The 12,722-nt window shown below is 47.4% G+C and overlaps 1 protein-coding gene across 3 annotated transcripts in view; it reads left to right on the top strand.

Moving 5' to 3' along the window:
• The window catches only part of LOC134356422 (docking protein 4-like), a 189,790-nt gene extending 187,340 nt beyond the window's left edge, over window positions 1-2,450 (top strand). For all 3 annotated transcript variants that reach the window (XM_063067361.1, XM_063067360.1, XM_063067362.1), the window contains one exon: window positions 1,296-2,450. In XM_063067361.1, coding sequence (XP_062923431.1) covers window positions 1,296-1,484 — 189 coding nt within the window. In that variant the 3' untranslated portion in view covers window positions 1,485-2,450. The remainder of the gene's footprint in view (window positions 1-1,295) is intronic.
• The last annotated feature ends 10,272 nt before the right edge of the window (window positions 2,451-12,722 follow it).

The raw sequence follows: 12,722 nt of genomic DNA, 5'->3' as shown, positions 1-12,722 counted from the left end.
TATCAATCTATCTATCTATCACTCTGTCTATCTAACTGGCTGTCTGTCTATCCATTATCCATCTATCTGTCCGTTTGTCTGTGTCTATCTATCTGACTGCCGACCTATCTAGCTTTCTATATGTCTATGTATTTGTCTAACTGCCTATTTGTCTATTTAACTATATGTATTTCTATCTACCTGTCTGTCAATTTGTATGTCTGTCAATCTATCTACCTATCCATCTGTCTATCTATGTCTGTCTGCCTACCCGTCTGTCAATCTGTTCGTCCATTTGTCCATCTGTCTATTTATCTATCTCTCTCCCCATCAGTCTAACTATATATCTGTCTCTCCATCTATCTCTCTATGTATCTACATGTCTATCTGTCTGTCTGTCTGTTCATCTCTCTATCCATCTGACTCTCTGCCAATCTGTCTGTCTATCAACTTGACTGTTTATTTATCTATGTCTATCTATGTTTGTCTGACAATCTATTTGACCGTCTGTCTATCTATCTCTGAGTCTCTCTCTCTCAATCTATCTACCTACCTAGCTATCTATCAATCTATGTCTATGTACCAGTTTGTCTGATGAACTATTTGTCTGCCTGTCTGTCTATCAGTCTATAGACAGCTGGTGAAACCCTCTCTGGTTCACCTTCAGGACAGAGAGACAGTCCTGAGACAGGAGCTGGGGAGGGATGTAGCAGAGAAATGGAAGATCTGGAGGGTAGTGGTAAAGGGTGTGCGTTTTTCAAACTCAAGCCTGGATTTAACAGGACAAGTTTGGGTGGGACACCCAACAGAGGAGTGCCGACAATCGGGGTGCGGGTCCTGCGATGACCTCACTCTGTGCACGTGGAGGGAGAGCTCCATTTTGGGCTGTATCCCCTGGGTGGTGGTGTTGTTGGGGGGTGGGAGGAGGGGTAGGTTTGGAGCACGCAGGAAACATTCAAACCCTCACCTCGGATGCTTTCATTGCCTCCTACTTCAGTGATGATTACGTTTGGTGACTCGTTAATGTGGTTGGTGTTGATGACTCAGTGGGGACCCGCATCCTCTGCCAACGGGTACCATTTCACCACCCTTTACTTCAACACCCCTCCCTCTCCGCCACTGGAACCATTGGGCAGTGGAATCTTGGGGGCGGCGGGGTAAGGGGCGCGAGGTGAGGGCGGAGTGGAGGCATGTGGGGCTCCAGGGACCATAACTCAGCTTGTTCTTCCTGGTCTGGGGCTCCGTGTTTCGCTCCGGGACCAGGGTCTGGTGTCTCTCTGCGGACAAGGTCCGATGAATATCTGTTCCCTCCCCAGCTCAGTGGTGCAAAGAGTCGCCGGGAATGGACACCGACTCCTTGGGGCAAGAGACTTCTCTGCAACGGGACAGCTGACGGACTGCAACCGGAAGCAGGAGTCGAGGAGCAGGCATCTGGCCCCGGGGAAGGCATCGTGGACTCGGACCCACAGTCGATCCCGGGCCCAGAAACTGATCCGAAGCAATGAGAAGGAGCTGGAACCAGAGGACGGGAATGAGTGGGGTCCTGTGGCGTGGAGGGCACGGGTCTCACCTCGGAGCATTCCGCAGCTGACTCGGCGAACCACCGCTGGTCCAGATGTTTCATCTGCCGGTACTCAAGGCCGGTGTGGATAGTGTACCGGCGGCTGGGCTCGGTGGTGGACAGAAATCCTCTCTCCTGTCCTGCGACGCTCCCCCACACATGCCCCACTCGGGCCAGTCCATCCTGCAGGAGGGTCGGCAGCCAAAGGATGAAGCGCATTTATTCACCGCCTCACTCAGGACCGCTGACCCTGATCCCATTTCCTTTGCCTGACCTCAATCGACCCTAAGCCCGATTCCCTAATGTTGGGCCTGACCCGTAACTCCCTGATACTGACCACGGACCCGGAACTGAATCTACTCTGACCGCAGAACAGGGACCCTGGGGCAACGACCATCTGCACTGCAGCCCGGAGACAAGGAGTCACATTCCGGAGGGGAGGATCTGATGACCACCCTCCATCTTCAATGCAACACTTACCACACGCTGGAGGAACTCAGCAGGTCGGGCAGCTCCATCTGCAATGTCGACCCGCTCCTCCTGAGTCCCTCCGAGTGGGACTCGGGGTCACTGCACCTGGGTACGGATAGGAGGACTGATGACAGCCCCCATGTCGCCATCCCTCCCAGGAATGATCTCCCAGCTCAGCTACTGCCCCAGCAGCCAGCACAGCCAATAGATACCTCAGCGACATAGGGCATTTCCCACATCTAGGCCGAGGCATAAGACGGCTGGAGACAGGAGAGTTGTGCGGTAACTGTCATGTGCCTCCTCTATCTGAAGCAGCCGCCCTGCATCTCAACCCCTGTCGTCATTAGAAGTATGAGCACAATCAGTGTCTACACTGTCCCCTGTATGAGTTCCATGTCCGCAGCTTATCGATATTGTGCAAAAATAAACCAGATTTCTCACCGTAGTCGTTGATGCTTCTGTCACACCTGCACATGTTAACCTTCTACAGCAAGAGACTGACCACTGGTCTATGCCGTTCAATATTTTATTTTAACTGGCTCATGTCTGCCCATTCTTGTTCAATTTGCTTGTGTTTGATCCATATTTCTCTCAGTCCTTCCTATCTATGAATATGTCCAAATGTTTTTTTTCAGTGTCCTGATTATATGCTCCTCCACCACTTCCTCCAGCGGTTCACTCCATATACCCGCCAGCTTGTGTGTGGAAAGAAGTCACCCCTCAGTTGCCCTTAATTCTTTGCCCTCTCACCTTAAACTTCTAACGTCTAGTTTTGGACTTCACCGCACAGAGCACATTCACCATACAGATACTTATAAAATCAGAATGGATGTAGAAAGGAGTCACCTCACAGCCTTCAATGTCTCAAGGTGAGCCTATTCTTTTTTCAGTTCCTCCATCTCTTCTTGAGAGGAGACTCTCCACTCCAGGATGCCCAAGATAAACTCTTTTTTCATAAAATGGGATTTCTTTCCCACAAGTACTTCGCCGATAGCTGCTCTGTTCCAGCCCCCTCTCAGACAGATCGGGGATAAAGTCTCCCTTGTCCTCCCCTATCACCCCACCAGCCTGAGCACCAAGGACATCATTCTGTGCAACTTCATCCGGCTACAGTGGGATCCCACCACAACTATATCTTCCCCTCCCATCCCTTTCTGAATTCCGCAGGTTTCGCTCTCTTCACAACTCCCTCGTCAGAGTAACCCACGCATTTCCCCCTCCCCTCTCCCCTCTCCCCTCTCCCCAACCAAAGCACTTCAATCGTGTAAATGAAAGAGTTGTAACACCTCACCCTGTACACTCTCCCTTGCCGCCATGGAGGGCCCTAGTCAACCCTTCCAGAAGAGGCAGCAATTAGCATGCAATGCTCCAGCCACATTTATTGCATCGCATTCTCCTTTAGGGCTTATTAGGGAGAGTCAACATGGCTTTGTGCGTGGTAGGTCATGTTTGACCAATCTGTTGGAGTTTTTCGAGGAGGCTACCAGGAAAGTGGATGAAGGGAAGGCAGTGGATATTGTCTACATGGACTTCAGTAAGGCCTTTGACAAGGTCCCGCATGGGAGGTTAGTTAGGAAAATTCAGTCACTAGGTATACATGGAGAGGTGGTAAATTGGATTAGACATTGGCTCGATGGAAGAAGCCAGAGAGTGGTGGTAGAGAATTGCTTCTCTGAGTGGAGGCCTGTGACTAGTGGTGTGCCACAGGGATCAGTGCTGGGTCCATTGTTATTTGTCATCTATATCAATGATCTGGATGATAATGTGGTAAACTGGATCAGCAAGTTTGCTGATGATACAAAGATTGGAGGTGTAGTAGACAGTGAGGAAGGTTTTCAGAGCCTGCAGAGGGACTTGGACCAGCTGGAAAAATGGGCTGAAAAATGGTAGATGGAGTTTAATACTGACAAGTGTGAGGTATTGCATGTTGGAAGGACAAACCAATGTAGAACATACAGGGTTAATGGTAAGGCACTGAGGAGTGCAGTGGAACAGAGGGATCTGGGAATACAGATACAAAATTCCCTAAAAGTGGCATCACAGGTAGATAGGGTCGTAAAGAGAGCTTTTGGTACATTGGCCTTTATTAATTGAAGTATTGAGTATAAGAGCTGGAATGTTATGATGAGGTTGTATAAGGCATTGGTGAGGCCGAATCTGGAGTATTGTGTTCAGTTTTGGTCACCAAATTACAGGAAGGATATAAATAAGGTTGAAAGAGTGCAGAGAAGGTTTACAAGGATGTTGCCGGGACTTGAGAAACTCAGTTACAGAGAAAGGTTGAATAGGTTAGGACTTTATTCCCTGGAGCGTAGAAGAATGAGGGGAGATTTGATAGAGGTATATAAAATTATGATGGGTATAGATAGAGTGAATGCAAGCAGGCTTTTTCCACTGAGGCAAGGGGAGAAAAAAACCAGAGGACATGGGTTAAGGGTGAGGGGGGGGGAAAGTTTAAAGGGAACATTGGGGGGGGGGCTTCTTCACACAGAGAGTGGTGGGAGTATGGAATGAGCTGCCAGACGAGGTGGTAAATGCGGGTTCTTTTTTAACATTTAAGAATAAATTGGACAGATACATGGATGGGAGGTGTATGGAGGGATATGGTCCGTGTGCGGGTCACTGGGACTAGGCAGAAAATGGTTCGGCACAGCCAAGAAGGGCCAAAAGGCCTGTTTCTGTGCTGTAGTTTCTATGGTTCTATGGTTCTATGGTTTACATCCACGCGACCAAACGCAAACTGGATGGCATCTTGCCCAGCACCATTGCTCTGTCTACAATGGCTGACTGGAGCTCCTGCTGTATAGCCATTTTAATTCTCTCTGTTCCATACTGACCTGCAAATTGGTGTCCCTAGGTTATCCCACCTCCTCAAACCCTGCAGTCCTGGCAACATCCTCTTGAATGCTCAGATGTTAAACCTTTTCCTCTTCAGTAACTGCAGTGAAAGAGCAGTTCCTGGTCACTCACTGCAGTGGTAAATTCTCCCACAGTAATGCGATGTAAAGCCTACTCCCCAGCATGTCAACCCAATCACAACCTGCTTCCCCCACCTCCAGTCATAACACTCACAATGTACCCACAACCTCGACCCCAGTCCTCATGAACCCCAAAAATGTGACCCCCAACCCCTTACCTTCAATCTCATTAATCACCATCAATCACCCAACTGTAACCCCATCCCATCTACTGTCACTCCAACCATAACCCTGGTGAAGCTTATCTGATGTTCTGTGTCTATGATGCTGCTGCAAGTGTTTTCCATAGCACCTGAGCATGTGACAATAAACTGACTTTGACACCACCCCATAACACTCCCTTTGACACTAAAACCCCTCCCTCTGCCCATTCTATCCTCCCATTTCCATTCCAAGCGCTCTGTTTCTCTCTTCATGAAACATTGCTGGTAGGCATAATCTTTTTCTCTTATTGTCAGTTTTAATATCCGTGGTCTCCTCTGCCATATACACTGTCGGTATATTTTGGGCTCAAGCAAAAGGCTGGGGAACGGATACAGAAAAAGGAGCTGAGGTCAGCAGAGATCAGCCATGATCATAGTACATGGCAAGGGAAGCTTGAGAAGTTGAGTGGCCTCCTGCTTCTGTAGGTTTTTTTTCTGTGTAAACCTGCAGTTGATAGCGTCCTGTGGTGGTCACAGGACAGGCTCCCTGTGGCTCGGAGATGTGCCACGTTCCTCTGCATCGGATCATTCACTTCGGAGAAGTTCAAACAAAACCAACATAACTACCACAGAATGGATCAGCCAAGCACCTCCTCGCTTCCTCCTAATGGCAGACCTCCACTTCGTCCTCTATCTTCTTCATCCTATCTCAACTATTTCTTTGAAACACTAGGAACTGCACCCTCATTGCAGAGAATTCCAATGTTTGCTTCCATTGCAGTGTTTCATGGCCAGAAACTCCCACTCGTCCCTGCAGTATGCAAGCCCTCTCTGTTTATTGTAGCAGAAGCATGAAGTAGCTCAGTCAACCCATGGTAGGAATTACAGATACCTGGTCCTGGTCCTGGTTAATGAGATAACCAACTATGCAATGACATGTACTGCTGATGAACACAGAAAACCATTGAAATGAAATGCCAAAACTTCACAAAATTTCATACATTAACCCCAAGGCAAATTCATATTCATGCATTTATCACATGTAAATAGAAACATACAGTAAAATGTATTGCTTGTGTTAGCAATCAACACACCAAAGGATGAGCTGGTGGCAACCTACAGATATCGCCACACATTCTGACACATACATAGCATGCCCATAAAGCTCAGCAGAGCCCCAAGCAACAAAACAAGCCCATTTCCTCACTCTCACCCATTCACCCACTCACACACACAGACAGGACAGGCCACCTCTAGGCCTCCAATATCCATTTCCAAGCATACAAATAGGAATTAGGCATTCGAATTCTGAACATGCTGACTTTAGTCCTCAACCTTCTGAATTGACCGCAGGACTCACCAGTCTCTGGGCCTCAAAACCCTGACTCACATGGACCTCCAAGCCCAGAACTTGCCAACCTGGTGGGTCAACAGACCTTGAGTCTCCTGCCACATGGAGCGCTGATATAAAGACTTGTCAAACTGGGAGAGGGAGTGTCACCAGCCTTCATCGATGGGGCTCCCCAACCTCGATGGCTTTCATTCTCGGTGCCTGCTAAACTGATATCCATCCACTGGCTTCTAGGGTGGAGTGTTCTGACCTTGACTTTGGATCCTGCCCTTGGACTCTTCATTTACTGCCTCTGACCTCTAATTCCCCTTATCCCTGTCCCTAAACCATAACCTGTCTCCTAAATTCCCATGCTGCTCTCAAAACCATGCTTACAAACTTAAAAACAAGTCAATCGGAAACATGACCTCAAAGGACATCACAGCTTGGCACCATCTTGAGCGGAAGCCATTGAATTCCCAAATGTTAGGGTTAGGAATACAGTCTGGGGTTAACCCTAACCCTATCCCCAGACTATATCCAACAATTATAAAATAACCTCAGGGATGTGTGTTTAGCACACTGCCCTACTTTCTCTACACACAAGACGCACAGCTGAAATGACATCTATAAATTTGCCGCAGTTGACAGAATTTCAGATGGTGACAAGGAGTACAGAAGTGAGATCGATCCGCTGGTAGAGTGTTGCAACAACTTTGCACTCAATGTCACAAAGACCAAGGATTTGATTGTGAACTTCAGGAAGGGGAAATCAAGGGAAAGTCAATTCCTCACTGAGGGATCAGCAGTGGAAAGCGTGAGCACTTTCAAGTTCCTAGGTGTCAATATCTCTAAGAATCTATTCTGGGCCCAACATATTGATGAAAATATGAAGAAGGCGTGACAGCAGCTACACAGAGGACTGCTATTATTTCCGCCATCAGTTAATTGGGGCAGCTGCTTATCTTGGACAACTCTTAAAGAACAAAAACTAATCAAGAAAATAATCTGATTCCCCTCTTTTGGGACACCATGCTACTTAATTGGGTCAGGAGATTGTTGATGAACAGTTTCTAGCCAGTCACGTGCAATTTTCTGGCTGTTAGACATTACATCGTACTTAGATAGAAGTTTCTATATAGCATCAATTGCGTATATTTGTGTTCACAGGTTAAATCCGCAATACATTTATTTGGCATTTTACGTGCTAACATAGAAGACAATTCATATCTATGAAGTATAGATAATACTGTCTTCGAAACTACCTGTAAACTTCACACTTCCATCCGCAGCCTCTGGCTAGTATCCCAATATTTACAGCTTTTAGGAAATGCATTGTTGTGAACTCAATCCACAGTACTTTTTCAAACAGAAGGCTGGCGGCCAAAGTTATTTAATTGTAAATGAATCATCTACCCAAAAACTCACTCTAACAGTCCCTCCTCTTGGCCCTCCTGGACAAAAATTAAATTTGTACCAGGAAAGGCCAACCTAGGAAGTTCTGCTCAAATAGGGCAGCAAAAAAGCCCTGTCTTGAAATTCCACCCCCCCCCAATTTTATGTACCTCAATATCTATCCTAGCATTCCCTAATGGCTACCTACCAATGTTAAGCAGAGAGGCTGTTCAAAGTCTTTAGGAAATGCGGCTCCTTTTGTGTGCCTGTCGGCTCTTTTCCTGCCGGCTGACTGCAGCTTAATCACATTCCTTTGTCTTCAGCCCTTCATCCTCTGGTTGCTGAAACTCTCCTTCCAGGAGCACCCACAGGCTCTCTCATCTATGTACAGGAAGGGGTTGGGGTGGCCTCTATGTAAACATCTGCAAGGACCTCTCCCCGGTGGCACCCCCTTCCGAATTGTCCGGTCGATCACTGGCTCAACTGCTGAAAAGGGCCCAGCTCCTCAGACTGGGGGTGACTGCTTTCAGATGCCGTGTGCAGTCTGAAATGCTGTCAAAGTGGTGGAACTTACCATCTCTGCTTTAACTCAAAACTCCCTTCCTGTCTATTTCCCAATAATTTTCTATACAGTACTATGCTATAAAATTAATCATCCACCTTCAGCAACCAGCCTTCTTTACAGAGTACCATCATCATCACACTTTAGCAGGCTATTCATGGTTTCCCAACACGTTCTCAGTGTCTTCTGCCTTTGCGTTTTCTCTAGTTATGTTTTCATCAGCTGTGGTCAGGTCTGGCATGGTCGGCTGGTGTTCCTCTCTTAGGATCTCTGTAATTACATGGTTACTGGGTACACTTGGTTCCTCACTCTGTCTGTGGGAGCAACAAGAGGGTGAGTTGTTTCCACTGGCTGCCTCGCCGAGTCTGTACACAGACACACGTATCATTGGTTAGGAGTACTGTCTGTGGTCCTACCCCCCTGGGGGCAAACCCTGGCCTTTCCAGCAGCACCCTCACCATGACTTGGTCGCCGGGCTGTGGAAAGACTATCCCCTTTCCCTCTGGCTCTCTCTGATCAGCAACTTGCTGCTGTTGCTTTGCTCGGTCCTTCAACACTTTAAGTTGGTTACAAAGGTGTTTCACACATTGTGTCATTCTATCCCCAGGGTCTCCGCAACCCATAATTACCCCATAAAGGAGTTGCATTGCTCGCCCCATCAATAATTCGTAGGGGCTGAGATCCAACGTGCGGTTTGGAGTTGCATGCAATCTCATCAGGATTCCTGGTAATACATCCACCCATGTCTTTCCTGTCTCAGCTGTAGCTTTGGCTAACGCATTCTTGATTGTTCGGTTCATCCTTTCTACCATCCCTGAACTCTGGGGGTGGTAGGGTACGTGGAACCGTTGTCGAATCCCTAGCAGTCGGCACATTTCCTTCATCACTTTCCCCGTGAAATGTGCTCCCTGATCTGAATCCACCTGGACTGGGGTTCCCCACCTTCGGAGGATTTCCTGAACTAGGATCCACGCAGGGCGGTGCAGTCCCTTGTTGGGAAAGCCTCTACCCACCGGGTGAAGTGATCCATAATTACTAGACAGTAGCTTTTTGGCAGGGGCCCTGTGAAGTCCATCTGGATGTTTTCCCAGGATCCCCTCGGCCGTGGCTGATTTGCCAGTTGTAGCTTTCTGCCCTTACCAGGGTTATGCTGGGCACAAATGATACAACGGCGGCAGAATTTCTCAACATCCCCGCCCATCCCTGGCCACCACCAGTCCTGCCAGAGGGTTGTGATCATGTTCTGCCTTCCCTGATGCATCGCTCCATGATAAAACTTTAGTAGTATCTGTCTAATACAGGGTGGGGCCACCGCGACTCTTTCCTCCTCATGTGTCCAGCACCCATCTGGTCCCTCCTTTGCTCTTTTTGTCCTCCATTTTTCCTTCTCTTCTGCCTCTACCTCTTCATATTATTTTACTAAGCTGGCTTCTGTCATTTCCTCCTGCACAGTTGCAGTTTCAATTGCCTCTTGTTCCTCTGCTATCTTATTCGCAGTAATGTCTGCCCTCGGAGGAACTGGGAAAACTTTATGTTCTGGAGTGGCCGCAGTCTCTCTGAGTATCTCCTGGTGTTTTTGTTCCTTCGCGATACCCTGAACAACGGTCAGTGTGTCAGTTTGTATAGGGTCCTGCTTAGGGGGTTTATACAGACCCTCTCTGTTTTAACTGGGTTTATCTTTACTCGACCACAATCTTGCTTGTGTGTAGCCCACACTGCTGGGAACTGCTGACATAGACCCCATCCAGGCTGCAGTCTCTGATGATCAGGGCAGCTGCGACTATGCTAGGTAGGCCATGTATTCTGTTGGTTGTATGCATTTGCTGCCTCTGACTCGTCCATATTATTCCTCCCTTTCCTGAATCTATAACAGCTCCTGCTTCCCATAGGATGTCTATTCCAAGGATCGTGCCCTCAGTATTTGGACATACCCAGAAATACACTGGAAGCTGCACTCCCCTGATTTCTAGTATTTGCTTCTCGCTTCTTTCTGCTTTTACTGTTTTCCCTCCTACACCCGATATAACTGGCCTGTCCGGTTGTTGGTAAGGGTAAGTCTGTTGTCGATACCGATGCCCGTGTCCACTAACATTTTGCATTGCCGTCCCCCTAACAATGCCATTGTGTACATCCGCGGGTCACCAGTGCTGGCAGGGCAGCCCGCTGCCACATCTTTTTCTGCCCTAAGAGAACTAGCTCTTTGATCTGATCGACAGTCAGACCGTTTCCTGATGGGGTGAGTGACTGGGTGTCTGCCATGACCTTCACCTGGGTTTTCCCCCTCCCTTTTGGACACTGTCTCCAGCGATGTCCCGATAGGCCACAGCTGTAGCATATCAGCTCCTTCACTGTCTTATACCTGGTATGGTAGTCCTTTGCTAGGTGCCCTGGCTGTCGGCAAACAAAACAAACTCTCCAGGACATCACAGCAGCTGCATCCACTATACCCACTTTACAATTTCTCTTGCCTTTTCTTTGGTCTATCTCACTGGCCCACAAAACTATCGCAGAGTAGGTGGACCCCACCGTTATGCCTAAATCTAAAACTTCCTGGTGGGCTGACCTCAGGCCTTCCTTCAGCATTTTTAGGAAGACTTGGTCATCCCTCCCTGGATTATCCAACCCTGAATACTCCTTGTACACTCGCTATTTACGTTCTGCATAATCCATGGCTGTCTTGTCAGCTTTTTGAATCACTGCCGTTATCGTTCCCCAGCTACTCTCGCCTCCTCCTAGTCACTGCCTCACTTCCCCTTTAAAAGAGTGATATCTTTCTTCATTACTGGCGCTCCCGGTAGTTGTCCATGTACCATCCCACATCCCCTGGGCCATCCGGTCCCACATATTCCTCGGGCACTTCGCTTTCACTAACACGTGTATATCTTTAGGGTGCATCTGGTGAATTACAAGCATTTCCTCGAGCTTGCGCCAGAATTCTGAATTCCCACAAGTGACTTTAAGTGACGGCAGCTCAGACAAGATGCTCTGTTTTTCCCCAGAGGTGAAGGGCTTATGAATAGGGCTGGCTCAGATCATCAGGGTTCTCAACGTGACGTTGCCTGACCTCAATAGGTGCCATTCTGGCAGATCTATCTGGGTAAAATCTCTTCCTGAGATATCCCCACACTATGCGAAATATCAAAGATGGGTAGAGGTGAAACAGTACATACTTAAAACCACTGAGTATGTATTCCACAATTTACCACTTTTGAGTACCTGAACTCATGATGCTTGCTGTATTCCTTTGCATCACACTTACAAACACATACACTAAAATGCAGCTCCCCAAACGAGTATACACGCCCCTACTCTCGAACTGTACCGTCGGTTAGCACCTTTCGCAACTGGTGGTCCAAGTTAACATGCAAAGATTCCTCACTTACATAAACACACGTGCACACGCACACACTACTTTTATATCTACCAGTTCAGCTCTCCACGTTCGTGATACCTCGTGTCCCGTGCACCACCGACCAAACAGATCCAAGTGTGAGTGTTATTTTAGAAAAATACTCACCAACTTAAACGGCTAGGAACACTGGCCACATGACGGGTCACGAAGCATCCCACTCCTGACACCATATTTTGTGGTGTGGATGAAATTACAGGAGAGACAGAGTCTCTACAGCTGTAGTTTTGCACAAAGCAGCTTCTTCATTCGACACAAGGTACTGCAGGCATCATACGGACAGAGACGCTTTCGGTAGAAAGGTCTGCTAGCCCAATGTGGGCTCTATATTTATATGCTAAACACAAAAGGCAATCACTACTTGAAGTTATAGACAATGCTTCCTTTTGAAGCTACATACAAAACATCACACCTTCTGACTTCACCCTTTCCTTCCGACGCCATGTTTGGGTTGGTATCCACAGCCTTTAGGAATGCAAGTTAAATCCACAATACATTTATTTGGCATTTTACGTGCTAACATAGAAGACAATTCATATCTATGAAGTATAGATAATACTGTCCTCGAAACTACCTGTAAACTTCACACTTCCATCCGCAGCGTCTGGTTAGTATCCCGATATTTACAGTTTTTAGGAAATGCATTGTTGTGAACTCAATGCACAGTACTTTGTCAAATAGAAGTCTGGTGGCCAAAGTAATTTAAATGTAAATGAATTATCTACCAAAAAACTCACTCTAACACTGATAATGGGTGAGAAATGAGCAGAAAGACAATTCAGAACCGTTCTGTTCACTGCAGTTTCAAGCATTGATGGTTGGAGATGTCAGAAATGGTCAGGGATGAAAATGAAATGATTTCACTACTTCAAAAGTAGGAACTACAAAGAATAT

This window comes from Mobula hypostoma, chromosome 14, assembly GCF_963921235.1.
Source record: "Mobula hypostoma chromosome 14, sMobHyp1.1, whole genome shotgun sequence".
Classification (NCBI taxonomy): Eukaryota; Metazoa; Chordata; class Chondrichthyes; order Myliobatiformes; family Myliobatidae; genus Mobula; species Mobula hypostoma.
The sequence above is the reverse complement of the archived record's forward strand: the minus strand, read 5'-3'. Positions and strand labels throughout refer to the sequence as shown.